General features: G+C 31.9%; 2 protein-coding genes across 4 annotated transcripts in view; both read right to left on the reverse strand.

Annotated features, from left to right (window-relative positions):
* Window positions 1-5,956: 5,956 nt before the first annotated feature.
* LOC143076882 (uncharacterized) lies at window positions 5,957-9,789 on the reverse strand. Its single transcript, XM_076252774.1, has 4 exons — window positions 9,703-9,789; window positions 9,257-9,430; window positions 8,182-8,338; window positions 5,957-6,916 (listed from the first exon to the last, which is right to left on the reverse strand). Exons 2-4 carry the CDS (start codon window positions 9,417-9,419, stop codon window positions 6,892-6,894), a joined length of 345 nt encoding a protein of 114 aa, XP_076108889.1. The 5' UTR covers window positions 9,420-9,430; window positions 9,703-9,789; the 3' UTR covers window positions 5,957-6,891.
* Window positions 9,703-17,713, reverse strand: part of LOC143076863 (cadherin EGF LAG seven-pass G-type receptor 2-like) — a 62,981-nt gene continuing 54,970 nt past the window's right edge. For 2 of the 3 annotated variants that reach the window (XM_076252763.1, XM_076252755.1), the window contains 10 exons: window positions 17,185-17,530; window positions 16,437-16,643; window positions 16,065-16,224; window positions 15,295-15,361; window positions 14,413-14,479; window positions 13,894-13,973; window positions 13,001-13,169; window positions 12,588-12,680; window positions 11,522-11,777; window positions 9,703-10,153 (listed from right to left, as the gene is read on the reverse strand). In XM_076252763.1, the coding sequence (XP_076108878.1) occupies window positions 9,963-10,153; window positions 11,522-11,777; window positions 12,588-12,680; window positions 13,001-13,169; window positions 13,894-13,973; window positions 14,413-14,479; window positions 15,295-15,361; window positions 16,065-16,224; window positions 16,437-16,643; window positions 17,185-17,530 (1,636 nt within the window). In that variant the 3' untranslated portion in view covers window positions 9,703-9,962. The remainder of the gene's footprint in view (window positions 10,154-11,521; window positions 11,778-12,587; window positions 12,681-13,000; window positions 13,170-13,893; window positions 13,974-14,412; window positions 14,480-15,294; window positions 15,362-16,064; window positions 16,225-16,436; window positions 16,644-17,184; window positions 17,531-17,713) is intronic. The other variant, XM_076252765.1, reaches the window with a different exon arrangement.

The raw sequence follows: 17,713 nt of genomic DNA on the forward strand, positions 1-17,713 counted from the left end.
TTGATTAAGTTCTTAGACCACATTCATTCTGTGTCAGAATTTCAGAAACCTATGTTGTGTCAACTATTTAATCACAATCCAAATTCAGAGCTGTATCAAGTTTGAATGTTGTGTCTATACTTGCCCCAACTGTTCAGGGTTTGAACTCTGTGGTCGTATAAAGCTGCGCCCTGCGGAGCATCTGGTTGTGTTTTGATGTGTTTTTCTTATACTGTATGCAATAGGTCTACTATACTTGGTGTATGAAATGATTGAAAGGTGTACATATCTAGCTGGCAGGTGTTATCTGACCTTGACCTCAATTTCATGGTTCAGTGGTCAAAGTAAATTTTTAGAGGAGTGTTTTTTTTTCTAATATTAATTGCAATAGGTCAACTATATTTGGTGTTTGGAAATATTTTATTTGACCTTGACCTCATTTTCACAGTTCATTGCTCAGTGTTATTTTTTTGTGTTTTGGTCTGTTTTTCTTAAACTATATGCAAAAGGTCAACTATATTTGTTGTACGGAAGAATTGTTAGCTGTACATGCCTGCCTGACATGGTTCTTTATACGTTCATATTATGTATGCCGATTAATGAAGTTCTGGTCTTGTGTAATTTAATTGTCTCTATCCTCATTTTCATTCTCATCAGCAACTGCTAAATAAAACTAGTTTCTTTGCAAAATCTAAATGTCTGTCAGTCAGGGTTCACTTGATCACCAAACTTTACTTCATTTCATGTAACAGCGATTAGTTCGGTTCCTCAGCTTCTATAAACAGTTGATATAACACAATATTTAATTGTGTTGGGGAACATGTCCATCTAACAGGTTTCAACTGATCTTGTCCTGTTATATGGTTCTTTAGACAAGTTTGTTTTATTGTTTGGTTTCTTTTCTTAAATATTATAAATAAACTCATCAGCAATAGGTCAAATATTTTTGGTGTATGAAATGATATCAGGGTTCAAATCAAGTGATCTCAAATTCATGATTTAATGGTCGTGTTGATTTTTGTGGTTTTGGCTTGTTTCTCAAATACTAAAAGCAAAGCCAACAAAATTTGGTATATTTAATGGTTGTAAGGTGAAGTTGATGGTCTGGCATGCTTCATCTATATAGTGTTTCTCGTTTTTGTCGAGCCTTCGACTTTAGTCGAAAAAGCGAGACTAAGCGATCCTACATTCCGTCGTCGTCGGCGGTGTCCACAAATATTCACTCTGTGGTTAAAGTTTTTGAAATTTTAATAACTTTCTTAAACTATCAGGCGCATAGCTCCCTATATGCTAACACGCAGTTGCGTGCACATCGATTCGGCATGCAAAAAAAAAAAAATGGCAAAATAAAAATTTGTAGATTGAATGTTAAATTGATAAAATATCATTAAATAACGGCATTTGGTTTCAAAATAAAAGTTTTATTGGAGATTATCACAAAATCGGACAGTAACTTGTATCTTTTACAAGATTTGAATTTGTAATACTCAGTCTTAGACATGTATTCTTTGGAGCACATTTTACAGTGTACGGTTCATCAGTTTGGAATGAGATGTACCAATCGGCATTAGAATTATCAGAACCCTTCGATATCGTTGTAAATATGCCGTGGCGATGTGGTCGACAGACTACAAGAGCCAGTGACCCTACAAACACGCCAAAACAGTATTGGAAAGTTTCATTATTTTTTGCGTTCATAGACCATATAATAAGGGAACTGGATAGTGGAGTCGCGTCTAGTATTATCAGAAAATCGCTTCTTTGCGCTGTATCTGCTTCAACGTGTTGTAAGAAATATAACCAACGAACAAATCTCAACATTGTCTGAGCATAGATGTAATACCCATTACATCTATGGTCTGAGATACGAAACTGACATGGCATGTAATTTTGACGAATTCAATTGGGAGGTCGCTCGCGATCGATGGCGAACACGTACGCTGGTTTATAACGGCATCTCGCGAGTGCTACCATGGAGATCTATCAGTGTACTACGTATTTTGAAAACAAATGTATGATCAACAATGAACAACGACAGTTACAACCATTACTGCATATTCATCGGGATTTCAGTGTGAATGTTGACAATTAAAGTACTAGAGAAGTTTGTTTCTGCCTAGACCCGAAGAGCAGATTTTGGACAATTTTGAGTAAATTCTGTATCACAAATATGTGTTGTTTATGTATTACTCTATTCAAAAGATTTATTAATAGTTTTACATTCATAATTTTTTTATAAGTCCTATCTACATATAGCTCCTCTTTTAACCGTCCTACGACCGAAAACCGAAGAAGAAAAAAACATGTTTCTGCATAAAAGGGTCCCCAAAACAATTTCGCCTCGATCCGCTCGGCGATAGTTGCTTGCACATCATTTCTTTCTAGCTACCCCCTGACTATACTGAATTTCTACCAAACTTAGACAGAAGCTTGTTTATGATCATAAGAAAGTATCCAGAAGTAAGTTTTTAAAAATAAAATTCAATTTTTTCCGTATTTTACTTATAAATGGACTTAGTTTTTCTGCGAGGAAACATTACATTCACCCTGTGGTTAAAGTTTTTAAAATTTTAATAACTTTCATAAACTATCCTTGATTTGTACCAAACTTGGACAGAAGCTTGTTTATGATCATAAGATAGTGTCAAGAAGAAAATTTTGTAAAAATAAATTTCCACTTTTCCGTATTTTACTTATAAATGGACTTAGTTTTTTTGCCAGAAACAAAACATTCACTCTGTGGTTAAAGTTTTTAAAATTTTAATAACTTTCATAAACTATCCTTGATTTGTACCAAACTTGGACAGAAGCTTGTTTATGATCATAAGATAGTGTCAAGAAGAAAATTTTGTAAAAATAAATTTCCACTTTTCCGTATTTTACTTATAAATGGACTTAGTTTTTTTGCCAGAAACAAAACATTCACTCTGTGGTTTAAGTTTTTAAAATTTTTATAATGTTCTTAAACTATCCTGGATTTCTACCAAACTTAGACAAAAGCTTGTTTCTGATCATAAGATATTATTCAGAAGTAAATTTTGTAAAAAAAAAATTCACTTTTTCCGTATTCTACTTATAAATGGACTTTTTCTTCCAGTTAACATTATATACAGTCTGCAGTTAAAGTTTATAAAACATTTATTAGATTCATAAACTATCCTGGATTTTTTTACCAAACTTGGAAGCTTCTTTCAATCAAAAGACAGTATTAAGAGGGAAATTTTTATTGATGTCTTTCCTCATTTTTGTTGAGTCTGCGATTAACAGCAAAAGTAGGCGAGACACTGGGTTCCATGGAACCCTTACGAATTTTTTTATAGAGTAGACAGTTGGTTTTCCCGTTTGATGGTTTCATGCAAGTCATTTTGGGGCCCTATGTAGCTTACTACTAGTTGTGATTCAAGACTCTGTGTTGAAGACAGTACTTTGACCTATAATGGTTTACTTTTACAAAGGTGACATAGATGTTGAGTTGTCTAATTGGCACTTATACCACATCTTCTTGTATCTATTGACACCATTTTCATGGATTATTGAAAATGGGAAGTTCTTTAATGTGATGCATGTAGAGAAACCTCCTTAAATGACTTCCAACAAAGTCGACCATGATCGGTAAAGCAGGGACAACATTCCCAGATGGTGGCTTTTTGATATACTGTTTTTAAGGTATGTGAAGCCTATGAATCGTCACCAAATTTTTGTGTGAATTTTTAACATATCTTGAATAAAGGTAACAAGTATATGGCTTGCAATTCAAAAGGCCACATGATGGTAATGAAACTAGACTCTGTATATGCTTTAGGAAGCATCTCTTTGGAAGTCATCAAGACTTAAACTAGAGGCTCTCAAGAGCCTGTATCGCTCACCTGATTCTACTTGGGTTTTTGAAATCATATGAAAAAATATAAAATTTGGCTAAAAGTGACAACACAACCTCATTGATAAGGAAAGGAACATGTTTAATTTCATTCAAAAGTCCCCCACTGGCGGCCATCTTGGATGGTGGATCGGCTACAAAGTAACAACACTTGGTCAGCACCTCATAAGGAACATTCATGCCATGTTTGGTTTTATTCCATTCAGTGGTTCTCTAAAAGAAGTCATTTGTATGCATTTCCCATAGGGTCCTATGCTAAACTAAGTCCCTGATGGCGGCCATCTTGGATGATGGATCGGCTACAAAGTAACAACACTTGGTCAGCACCACATTAGGAACATTCATGCCATGTTTGATTTCATTCCATTCAGTGGTTCTCTAAAAGAAGTCATTTGTATGCATTTCCCATAGGGTCCTATGTTAAACTAAGTCCCATGCTGGCGGCCATCTTGGATGATGGATGGGCTACAAAGAAACAACACATGGTCAGCACGGCATAAGGAACATTCATGCAATGTTTGGTTTCATTCCATTCAGTTGTTCTCTAAAAGAAGTCATTTGTATGCATTTCCCATAGGGTCCTATGTTAAACTAAGTCCCCCGCTGGCGTCCATCTTGGATAATGGATCGGCTACAAAGTAACAACACTTGGTCAGCACCCCATAAGGAACATTCATGCTATGTTTGGTTTCATTCCATTTAGTGGTTCTCTAGAAGAAGTCATTTGTATGCATTTCCCATAGGGTCCTATGTTAAACTAAGTCCCCCGCTGGCGGCCATCTTGGATGATGGATCACCTACAAAGTAACAACACTTGGTCAGCACCCCATAAGGAACATTCATGCTATGTTTGGTTTTATTCCATTCAGTGGTTCTCTAAAAGAAGTCATTTGTATGCATTTCCCATAGAGTCCTATGTTAAACTAAGTTCCCGGCTGGCGGCCATCTTGGATGATGGATCGGCAACAAAGTAACAACACTTGGTCAGCACCTCATAAGGAACATTCATGCCATGTTTGGTTTCATTCCATTCAGTGGTTCTCTAGAGGAAGTCATTTGTATGCATTTCCCATAGGGTCCTATGTTAAACTAAGTCCCCCGCTGGCGGCCATCTTGGATGATGGATTGGCAACAAAGTAACAACACTTGGTCAGCACCTCATAAGGAACATTCATGCTATGTTTGGTTTCATTCAATTCAGTGGTTCTCTAAAAGAAGTCATTTGTATGCATTTCCCATAGGGTCCTATGTTAAACTAAGTCCCCTGCTGGCGGCCATCTTGGATGATGGATCGGCTACAAAGTAACAACACTTGGTCAGCACCCCATAAGGAACATTCATGCTATGTTTGGTTTTATTCCATTCAGTGGTTCTCTAAAAGAAGTCATTTGTATGCATTTCCCATAGGGTCCTATGTTAAACTAAGTCCCCGGCTAGCAGCCATCTTGGATGATGGATCGGCAACAAAGTAACAACACTTGGTCAGTACCTCATAAGGAACATTCATGCCATGTTTGGTTTCATTCCATTCAGTGGTTCTCCAAAAGAAGTCATTTGTATGCATTTCCCATAGGGTCCTATGTTAAACTAAGTCCCCCGCTGGCGGCCATCTTGGATGATGGATCGGCTACAAAGTAACAACACTTGGTCAGCACCTCATAAGGAACATTCATGCCATGTTTGGTTCCATTCCATTCAGTGGTTCTCTAGAAGAAGTTCAAAATGTAAATTGTTAACGACGACGACGACGGACGACGACGACGGACGACGACGGACGACGACGGACGACGGACGCCAAGTGGTGAGAAAAGCTCACTTGGCCCTTCGGGCCAGGTGAGCTAAAAAGCTACCGTGGATTCATTTATTTTTGTTGGTACCAATTTTTGTGGATATTTAATTTTGTGATTTTGGCAAAGTCTGCAAACATGAATTTTGCAAATTTGTAATTCGTTGAACATTTAAATTTGTTGTTCCCCTGTTCCCAAGAAATCCTTGAAAATTTATATCCAAAGAATATTAATGAATCCACAATTAAGCCGAATTATCTTTATAAATTCTTCCTCAATTCTAGTTGGCTGTCCCGGAATAAGAAGACACATACACATATTATTATTTTTATTACTTTTGAAGTATTTTGTATAAAAGGCAGCTCATATAAAGACAACTCCTTATACAAAGCAAAAATCATATATATAAAAATTTACATTTCACATTAAATATCACATTCAAAAATATCACTCAATTTATTTTCTTTCACATAATTCATTCACACATTCTCCAATATAAACATACATTACACTTATACACAACCTATAATATATATAAATCACAGACTTCCAACTATCCACTTGTTATTTATTGCCAGTGGATATTGAGTACAATATAAAACAACAACACAAGATATAAAGTTTGGATCATTTAAAAAATATGATTAATTAAATGGATGTGAGAATGTCAATTTAAAGGGTGAAAAACTACCATTATTTTGGTTTGCATTAATGCAAAAGGAAAAAAAAAAAGTTCTTTGCAGAATTATCTAAATTGTTCCTTTTAAAAGTGAGCATTGATAGTTAAAATGATAGAGTAGCAATACTCCAACACTAAGTATAAATTATATAAAGAGATCATTGAAAAAAAAGTCTAAATAAAAACATAGCACATCAATTCTGGATTTTTATCTTTGGATTTCAATGATCGACCTATAAAGCTATCTTGCAGGTTTGTATAACGAAAAAAAAACAAAAAAAAACAATTCTATCACATTTCATATTTGTAAAATTGATTATGTATTTTGATGAATGATATGTATTACCGGGAAAATAAATGATTGGGAGCACCATTTATGTTGCAGCTCTCACAAAGGCAGTATAGAGCAAAGAAATGAAACTGACAATCAAAACTGGATTTCTATCTAAATGAGCATTAAAAATGGAATGATTAACATGAGAGGATTTCATTTGAAATGGGAATGAATAAAATTATCATTGAGATCAATGTTTATGACACTTGATTTGGCATTAAGTCTCTTTTAACTGTTATACTGTGGTCTCATTGCTGCATCTACAAAATAAACAGAACAAAAAGTTACGAAACAAAACATCATGCATTCATGCTATCATGCAAAAAGATTCAAATAAAACTAATATGGTAGCAGACAAATTAAACAGAGGTTTATTCATATTTTAATGTGTATCGTATTTTGATAAAAATGCTTGAATGATTTTTTGTACATATCGATATTTTCCAGATATATCCAATATTAGGATTTTTCTTTTGAAACCTTTTTTGCAATCTTGGGTTAGATAAGTATTTACTACAACAAAATGTTAAAAAATGATCATTAAGGCTGACTTATGCTCAACTTGAACATGGAAGAAATTCAAAGTCAACTTCAACTTTACCAGAATATTCTTTTCACTTATATGTTTATTCAATGCTAAAAATATCAGAATTGGAAATTTATGGAGACACAATGATCTATTGTGAGCAAGTATTTTTATTAAGAAAAAAATATCTGTAAATAAAGTTTATTTTCAATTGCCCAGTTTCGAGAGGTTCTGAATTTTGTTAACATATTATTGTTACAATGTACCAATTATTTAGCCAAATATTTAAAGACTGTCTTGTGTTTGCTACCATTTTACAATTAAGAACAATAATTGACATGCAAATATGTATTGAAATAAAAACCAAGTAAATTCATCACTGTTGCCTTCTAATACTTGAAGTGAGTGACAGTGTAACAATTGTGTGTACAGTTGTGTGTGTCTTCAGACCATTGTGAACATTCAAGGTTGAACAACAGCAAATGCATTTAACAGGAATTGGATAACAGCATGCAAATAGTGTGTTTCAGGAAAGCAAATAAATAAATCTGAAAATATCATACTAATTTGCAATATCTGAAGCATATTGATGTTTTGTTGAACACTATTCCAAACTTTCAAATCACCATAATTGTATGATACTTTCAGATAATATAGTCTATAGATTCAGAAATCATAAGAGCATCACATTTGTTCTTCTTTGATAGAAATTTCCAATACAATATCAAACTGAAATGACATGTATTAATCTTGAATTGTTGACAACAGTTCCCTTTTTTGATAAAATTTACATAAATGAATTCATGAATTTCTGAATCTTAAAGAGTATTTCGCATAACTCAGTGCAATATCTAGATCTTTTTTATTTGTTTATTGAATTCATATTCAACCATTTAATGTCTTTATTTCTCCAACATTTTTGGCCAACACGTAAAGTTGGACATCATACAGAACCCAAGACTTTGGTTAGGGAAAATTTGATATTCCACTTACACTTACTCAGAGTCAGATGATATACTGCCATTGTGAGTTAGCACTTGAACTTTGACTCGTTCTGATGGCAGATTGGCCATGACAGACGATACTTTACTAATACTGCTAGAGTCATTCAATAAACTGTCTGTTCGAGTTGGAGGTATAATATAGTCCCTGTGACCTAAATTTATAAAGGCAAACAATGTTGTTAAAACTATGTCAATTTTTTTTTTTAAATTTACAGTTCATGAACCAACTAAGATTACCTAAATCCTCCTCCTTACTTTACTTTTGTCAGTTTTTGTCAAGAATTATTTTACATAAGATACTGGTATGTACATAATATAAATTACAACATTTATCAACATATTTACAACAAAAAAAGAATGCAAAAGCATAAACATTAAACTATTCAATGGAAAAGCAACAGAATATATCACATGTAGAAAGTCAACAAAATAATTATTTTATATACACTGATCAACAGACAACAAAGACACTTATTCTGCAATGTGTGAGGAATACTGGCAATATTTACAGCCTACCTATTAGGAATGTATTTTGAATATCTAAGGCCAATATATTCTGTCATGCATTTATAAGTTGTAAATAAATATAAACACATATTAAAGCACTTTTTGTGTGAGAGAACTTGTATGAAAATGGAATATGCATGTTTCAAAATAATGCTTTTTGTCATGTGATTATCAAGAGGAGATAACAAATCCATTACCATGGCTATTATAATACATGACCTTGTTTTATGATTATCATTTGCATCAAATGCCCTATACTTCTGAATACAAATTTGATTGTTGATACTGTCAACCATTACACTTATTTCTAGTAAACCATTTTAATATGGGTTTTTTTCATGAATATCTATCCCAATCTTAATTTTATCTAGAAAATACCCCCATTCTTATGGAGCCTATTTTTTTGGGAGGCTGATAGTCCTTAATGCTTTCATAGTCATTGCTACTTTGAACTGTGCTGCTGGGTTGATCATGACTGCCTGTATACAAACTAGAATAATCATTGCTTGTACTAGCAAAGTCACTACTGGTATAATGGCTACTAGCTAAGTAGTCTCGGCTACCTTGGAATTCCTGAGCATGTAAGGTCACATCTGGTGGAACACTGGACATCGTGTGTTGTATACTATATGGGTCAGCTGGACGGAAGTCTGACTCGTTGATCTGATGATTTGCCAGATGTGGATCTCCAGGCCAATGGTTAAACTGTGGGTTATTATTAAACATCTGTGCATTATCTGAAGAAAAAACATAAAATATTTATAAATTTGAAAAATTGAAAAACTATTATTAACAGTCATAAAAATTAATCTCTAACCTGTACTTAGAATTAAAGGTATATTATTATTATTGCAATCATAATTAATCTTTAGATTAAAAAAGAAAAAAAATACATTCATTTTTGTTTTTGATATATTTTCATCTTATTACTCTTTGCCCCTCATATTCATACTTGGTTCCTGAAGCAGTATTTCCTAAACCTTATTAAGTATGTAAATACATTACATACCTATTACTGGTAGTTGTTTATCTGCATCTTCTTTCTCTCTTTTCTTTTTTCTTATTTGTTCTTTAGCATCTTCTGAAAGGTTTAACAATAAAAATTAAAAAAAATATTGTTTGTCGTTGACTTTCAAAATTAACCTGAAAGAAGTCAGATGATAAAAGATTTTACAAACAAACACCACACAGAATAAATACTAAATAAACAAATTCTACCAGAAAAGAACACAAAGTTCTCCAAAAACAGGATGAACAAATATGCATACATTAATTATACTTGCCTACAGTTTTATTTTTGGACATTTGTTTTTCCCATGAGGTAATGTTATCATCATCGTCATCTTCGTCTGACGAATGACTCGATGCTAACTCCAAACTAATGTTTCCTTCGGATGCATCACTGTCAGAATCGGAATCATTTGGATGTTTAACTCTCCCAGTTTCATCAATTTCTTGTTCTGCAAAATCATTATAGTCATTTTATTTTAATCTTGTAAAATATCCAAATGTGGTTAAGTAAATTGAAGACATAATTATTTAACAGAATAAATCTATACCTTTTTCCTGAAGAAGGATATACAATTAACATTATTCAATTTAATTATCTATCATTTATGTTTTTCTTACAGTTGTGTTATCAATTTGCAATCTTGGTACTCATAAAAAAAAATATGTGGGTTAAATATCATTGAGACAGCAATTTAGAGGTCAAACATAGTTTGTAATATAGACAGGTGTCTTAGAGGTCAAACATAGTCTGTAATATAGACAGGTGTCTTAGAGGTCAAACATAGTCTGTAATATAGACAGGTGTCTTAGAGGTCAAACATAGTCTGTAATATAAACAGGTGTCTTAGAGGTCAAACATAGTCTGTAATATAGACAGGTGTCTTAGAGGTCAAACATAGTCTGTAATATAGACAGGTGTCTTCACTTTATGTCAAGCTCTCAATGGTCAGAGTTTTCACTTTTGTAATGTATTATTTTGTTTACATTTATTTTACTAGAAAAGTGTAAAACTAATACTTGGATCAGGTTCCAGCATGAGACTAATGTTCTCTAACATCAATGTCACTAGTTTTCTAATAAACCACACATAAAATGCCACTTAATACTGACACCAAAATGTTCAATTGTTAAAATCACAAAAATATCAATTTTTATATTAACATCCTACCTTAATAAATTGCATTTACAAAACATCTATAGAATAATATTAATATTTCTATAATATCTAGCTGCTATGTTTGTATAATGCATTTATTAGCACAAAAACAACCATTACAAAAGTTTATACTGTGGTCAAAATAATTAGCTTTTGTTTAAAACATGTTATAAGTTACACAAAATAATGTTCTAGAAAAAGACAAAAAGAAAAATAATGTGAAAATTAAATGAAAATTGATGTATTAAATTTAGTACAACACAACACAAGGACGGAAAACTGAAAAGGAGATAATCAAGAAGAAAAAAAATCAGTAGAAGAAAAACCAACTCTGGTTAAATTCTGTCAATCAAAGAGGGCCCTCATGGGGTTTTTGATTATGTGATTACTTGGCCGTTTTTTTAATGATTATTTGATTATTAAGCCAAATATTTCATGATTATTTGATTACCTAGGACTGTATTTTTAGTTTATGATTATTTGATTACTAAAGATAAGCAAATATTTAATGATTATGTGATTATATTGGCAAAAAAATGGTGATTATGTGATTACTAGGACCCCCCCATGAGGGGCCTCATCAAAGGTAGGAGGAAATTAAATAAAAGCCAGCACCACACAAATATTAACATTGACACATCACCCATCACCAACGTCTCACCCTTCGATCTTTTCTGCATGTAAGCCTTTGGATCATAAGCATATGGTGTCAATGCTGTTTTTTTGTTGGGATACAATGCCCCGGGGACGTGTCCTGATGTGGAGGTAGTACTACAGAGGTAATCTTCACCTTTATATAAACCTCCACTATTCTTACTCGTAGAGCGACTAGTGGTAGAGGAGGCTGTTATACCAACACTGGTTCTGTTTATATTGCCCTCATATGATGCTTCATTTCTGTAGGCTAAAGCTGACCGCTGGAAAATAAAACAATAATAGACTTATGAAACCAATAATACAATAGTACATATTCAAAATGAACAAAAAATAAATCGAAAACTTTCTACGGTGAAATTCTGAATCATGAAAAGTATATTTTTATTTAAGGTGGTACCTAACACTACAGGGAGATAACTCTGTAAAGTCAGCTAAACGTTTTAATTATGTTGTGTTGTAAAAGGAATATTAAGCTTCTCAATGATCAAAATTGGTGTTTGTCAAATTGCTATATAATCAGTGTAATTTTTCTGACAAAACGGTTAGTTCAAAAAAATTTTAATTTTTATATTTTTATTAAAGTCATAAAGTAAATACTTTGACAAAATTTTATGAAAATTAAACGAGCCAAATTAATTTTAGTGGAAGTGTTGGGTACCACCTTAATTTAACCTGTATAACTTTTCTAATCTACAGTGCAATGATTTTTTGTTCGACATGTTTATAGATAGCAGTTTCCAAGTCACATGGTATGACAACCAAATTACATGTATGCAAATATTCATCTTTTCTAAGACATATGCAAGTGCATTCATGACATGATTTTCCTTTGTCCTATGAAATTTTTATCTTATCGTTATGGTATATGATTGTATATCTGTAATTTCTATCTTCCCCAATTTATAATAATGTATTTTATAGTACACTTTAACTAAAAGTGGCAATTACATGTTACAGTCATAACATAACGGAGGAAGGAAGATAATTGTTTGTATGATAAATAATGCATCTCACACTTAAATCTAGTTATAAACAATGAAAAACTCGTTACAAATATCCATTGAACTTACAGAAACAGGAAGACCTTTTCCAACGAGATTTTCTTGTGACTTGATATTTCTACCTTGACATTTGAGCCACTGTCTTCTTACTTGAGCTCTCACCTGTTATCAATCATATATAAATAAAACAGATTCTATAAATTCTCATTTACAAAAGCAATCTCATAAATATGACTATTTGGGTAGAAATTACAATACACTTTAAATAAGGGAAGTTAATTTAGTGGCTTATTTTGAACTTTTGACTAGGGTTTTTTAATTTATGCAATTAATGTTACAATAGCTACAGTTAAGTATTTAAACAAAAAGGAAAGAAAGAACTTTCAGCTCTTTAAAATAGATGTTATTGCAATGACCAGAAAAATACAGTGCACATGTAATGGTTTACGATAGCTGACTTTAATTTTTAGATGTTTGCTTACCTTTGTGTCCCCTATAACATATGCCAACAGCATGAACAATCCCTGAGCCATTACAACTACAGCATAGACATAGTATAGGGCAGTAGAATCATAGTTTACTGACAACAGTCCTATTATCCAGTTTAATCCTAGTAACAATAGCAGAAATACTCCACATAATATTCTACATCTGAAAAATTATCAACAAAAATTACAAATTGATGGTTTGATGACAACAAAAAACATCAAACAGAAGAAAAGATACCAATAAATATTCTCAATTGACTTTAAACAAGGGAGGTCAAGAGGTTTATTTACATGAAAAATATACATGATCAATAGGGAAGCCTTGTTGAATGAAGATATCTACCAGAAAGCAAATTTTCAAATTGTTAGATGACATTTAATTGAATATAATTGTTTGTGATTCTATTTTGTCATTAATTTTGTTTTCACAGGATATAAAACAAGTAATTATAATGTGTACTATCCACTAACCTGTGTGAGGAAATGTTTGATAAAACAAGTAATTATAATGTGTAATATCCACTAACCTGTGTGAGGAAATGTTTGATAAAACAAGTAATTATAATGTGTAATATCCACTAACCTGTGTGAGGAAATGTTTGATAAAACAAGTAATTATAATGTGTAATATCCACTAACCTGTGTGAGGAAATGTTTGATAAAACAAGTAATTATAATGTGTAATATCCACTAACCTGTGTGAGGAAATGTTTGATAAAACAAGTAATTATAATGTGTAATATCCACTAACCTGTGTGATGAAGTAATTATAATGTGTAATATCCACTAACCTGTGTGAGGAAATGTTTGATAAAACAAGTAATTATAATGTGTACTATCCACTAACCTGTGTGATGAAGTAATTATAATGTGTACTATCCACTAACCTGTGTGATGAAATGTTTGAGACATGAACCTTTTCTCTTGTAGTTGCATGGAATCCCAAGATGGTAACAACAATACAGCTCTGGAAAGAAAAAATAATCAATCCAAACTGATGTTTATTATTCTAAAATCTTCTTGATATAATACAATCCAAAGTTTATCATAATATAAACAGAATAAACATCTCATAGTTATTCTATCATTGACAAATTAACAGATGGTTTTCAATATTCTTGCCTTTTAGAAATAAAATTTCATTGTTCATTATAAAATTGTAGCAACCTGAAAATTTTACCTTGGGGCATCAATTGTTTAAATAATTTTTCCACTGATCCATAGTCTGGAAAAAACTCAATAAATGTATGAAATCTGAAGATCTTCTAAGGAAAAAAAATATCACTTTGTTTTCTTGTTTGGTGCAAAACCCATACCCTTTCATCTTCAAATAATAAATACAAGTTTTTTTTAATAAACTAATGAACACCCAATTCTCTTTATTACAAACTATTGTATATACTTACAAGTGCACCAACCATGACAGGTCCAGCAAATGTCCATATAAATGGCTGTGTGATGTCTAACCAACAGCTAAAAATAAAAATATACCTCTATGAAAGGCTATGCTACATGTATTAATGTAAAAAAAATTGTCTTGCTTGCAATCGATGCGCAAGTGTAAAAACTATGTCCGTTTATTGAAATGAAAAAGGTTGTACTTCTTTATCAACAAGATTCTTGTGCCTCATGAAGGTTTGACAAAGTTATTTCAGATAAACAACCTTTAACAACAAAATGTACCTAATTATTGACAGTGCTGACAAAATAATATGTATATGATCATAAAGTCTTGAGAAAAAACAGTAGACAAACTTATCCCAGATAATCTATGTAATAAGAGATATTCAATGTAATCAGATATATTCAATGTAATCATATACATTCAATGTAATCATATACATTCAATGTAATCCCAGATATTCAATGTAATCATATATATATTGAAAGTAATCAAATATATTCAAAGTAATCATATGTTTCAATCTTCCCAGATATTCAATGTAATCCCAGATATTCAATGTAATCCCAGATATTCAATGTAAGGATCAAATCTTTTGAATTCTTTTATAAATTATATGAAAATAAATACACACAAAAGGAATATGGACTAATTTGACAATCTTCCAATAATTTATTCCTCATTATTATATAAATGCAGTATTTTGCTGTTTGCCAACCAGCAGAAAACTTTTTGGAAGAACATTTGCGGATAATAAATTCTTACTTAAAAGTACTTAATATGCTACAAAATTAAACGATTATCCAGTTTTGTGTATTCAAAACAAATATTTTTTGTAATTTCCCATCAATATATATTATATTGCTTTGGATCTATTAACACTTACAATTGAGATGTACCATAAGCATCAGTGTATAACCCAACAGAAAATCCAACCACAATTCCTGGTACAACTGAAAAATTGAAATGTTTTAATAAATTATATGGATTAGAAAATATTAAAGTTCATTTAAGAATGCAATTCCAATTCAACTTACATTATTACTAACATGATGCAATGAATGTAAAACTTAATATTATTAATTCGTATATTTTAATAAATTTGATTCGTTTAGGGATAGTCACATGTTAAACAATATTTTCAAAGGTAGAGAGAAAACGGCGGATAGCAAAAAGCAAATAGCACAGTTATTTTTAGAATATCTAAAAACCGATATACTTTGTGACATCATGTAATGAATTTCAGGATATTGTTAAACGTTTTGAAACAAACGATATCTGATTGATTATTTGACGAAAAAAATCTTCAAATACATAAGATGTCAAACAAACAAAAAAAAGTAAATGAAATAACAACTAATCATTTGTTATTGTCAAGGAGACAATATGATATCTTTAAAATTCGTACAAAATCAAATGACAATTTTGATACAAATATGGTCAGATATTAATAATATAACAAATATAGCCTTTGTATGAGGTCAATACAGGATATATCGACCCAAAGAAGTATATCGACTTCTGACTTCGTCCTCAATCAATATACTTCTTTTAAGTCAATATATCCTTGTATCGACCTCATACAAAGGCTATATTTGTATAATATCATATTCAATATTAAGAAATGAATAATATCTATAAAGACTAGAAACTCACCATAACCAATGAGATAGTAAAATTTCATAGCACCATAATTAATTTCTCTAATCTCTACAAGTCTTCTGTAAAGGTGGAGCATTTCAACAAACAACCAAGAAAATGCTGACAGATGGAAGAAGTGAAGAGCAATGGCTACCAGTTTACACCATACATGTAGCTGAAAATAACTGTATAATTAGTTTGGATTCATAATACGTTTTTTCAATATTAGAATTTAGATATATGTATTGATTTCTCCATGTAATGCATTTTTACAACACTTCAAAATATTTTTCAGCATAAGAGATGTAATATGAACAAAAGAAAAACAAGTAAATAGTTATTACTCAAATCATTAAAAAATATGTAAGAATACAAAATTGTAGTTACCTTAGTTTCTACTCGATACACTCCAACAACAAATGCTAGTTCTGCGAGAAAGATAACAAACACTAGGTTGATCAGGATAGTGTTGGAATTACACTGAATATGTTTGAATGACACAAGAATGATAAATGTCACTAAGAGAGCGAGCATGGACAGCCCAACACCAATAAAACAGACCACTTCTAAAGACACAGCTCCTTCTGCAACATACTGAAAATGAAACAAGTGAGACTCTGCAGATATATAATTACACAAGAGTATGTTATATGAATGTTCACTTGGTACTTATACCTTGAAATGGTGCTACCTCATCAGCAACTGTTACATACTTACATACTTAAAGCTAAAAACTCAAACAAACCAAATAAACACAAACTGCATATACACCAAGCTTCTAAACTAAGTGCATCATTCTAAAACTGTATTGAAAACTTGATAACAATTTGTTTTGCCATCATTGCCTGAAAACTTTGAACATAAAGAGCAAAGAAATCTTATTCATAAAAACAAACATTGTAATATACTGTATAGTGGGTTATTTTTGTGGGTGTAAAATTTCGAGATTTTCATTGAATAAGGTATACGAAAAATTTTGGCGGATTCAAAACTTTTATCAATACCTTTGCATGTACACTTTTAAATTGGCAGAATTTATTTTGGGCGATTGTGTTCTATCTGCAAAAATAAGCGAAAATTTACCCCAGGCTTAAATAACCCGCTATATGGTACTTCTTTCTAATAGAGAACAAACCTCTTTTTCAGCTTCATCCATCATTAATCCAAAACTGGTCATGTGATTACAGGAGCAGACTACATACATCTGTTTGATGACCTTGACATCTGTAGGGTCTTCTGGATTGACCTCTTTGAAATCTAGTTCATATCTGCTTTCTACCATGCAACCCTGGTTTGACCACTGACCCCCTCCACTAAACTGCCAGAAAACACACTGAGGATCTGTGCGATTGTTATTGACAGCTTGTTTGAAAGTGAGTTTAATAGGATGTTTTAAACCACCACTATGAATCTGCCCTTGATCCCGTATCTTAATTGTAACTAATGGACCATTTAGGTTGACTGGTCTATCACTGACAATTCTGTAATTATAAATAAATGAATATAAACTAAGTGAATAAGTAAACTTGTAAAAAAAATATAGTCAAACTGGTATAAAGTAGTTACTCATGAAAAGTATTAAAAGAGATTGCTCAGAGAGGTGACCATTTAAAAGAGGTTCTGAAAAATTTCAATATTGCCCTTGGCTAGGATTAGGGCAATTT

The sequence above is a fragment of the Mytilus galloprovincialis genome, chromosome 1 (genome assembly GCF_965363235.1).
Source record: "Mytilus galloprovincialis chromosome 1, xbMytGall1.hap1.1, whole genome shotgun sequence".
NCBI lineage: Eukaryota > Metazoa > Mollusca > Bivalvia > Mytilida > Mytilidae > Mytilus > Mytilus galloprovincialis.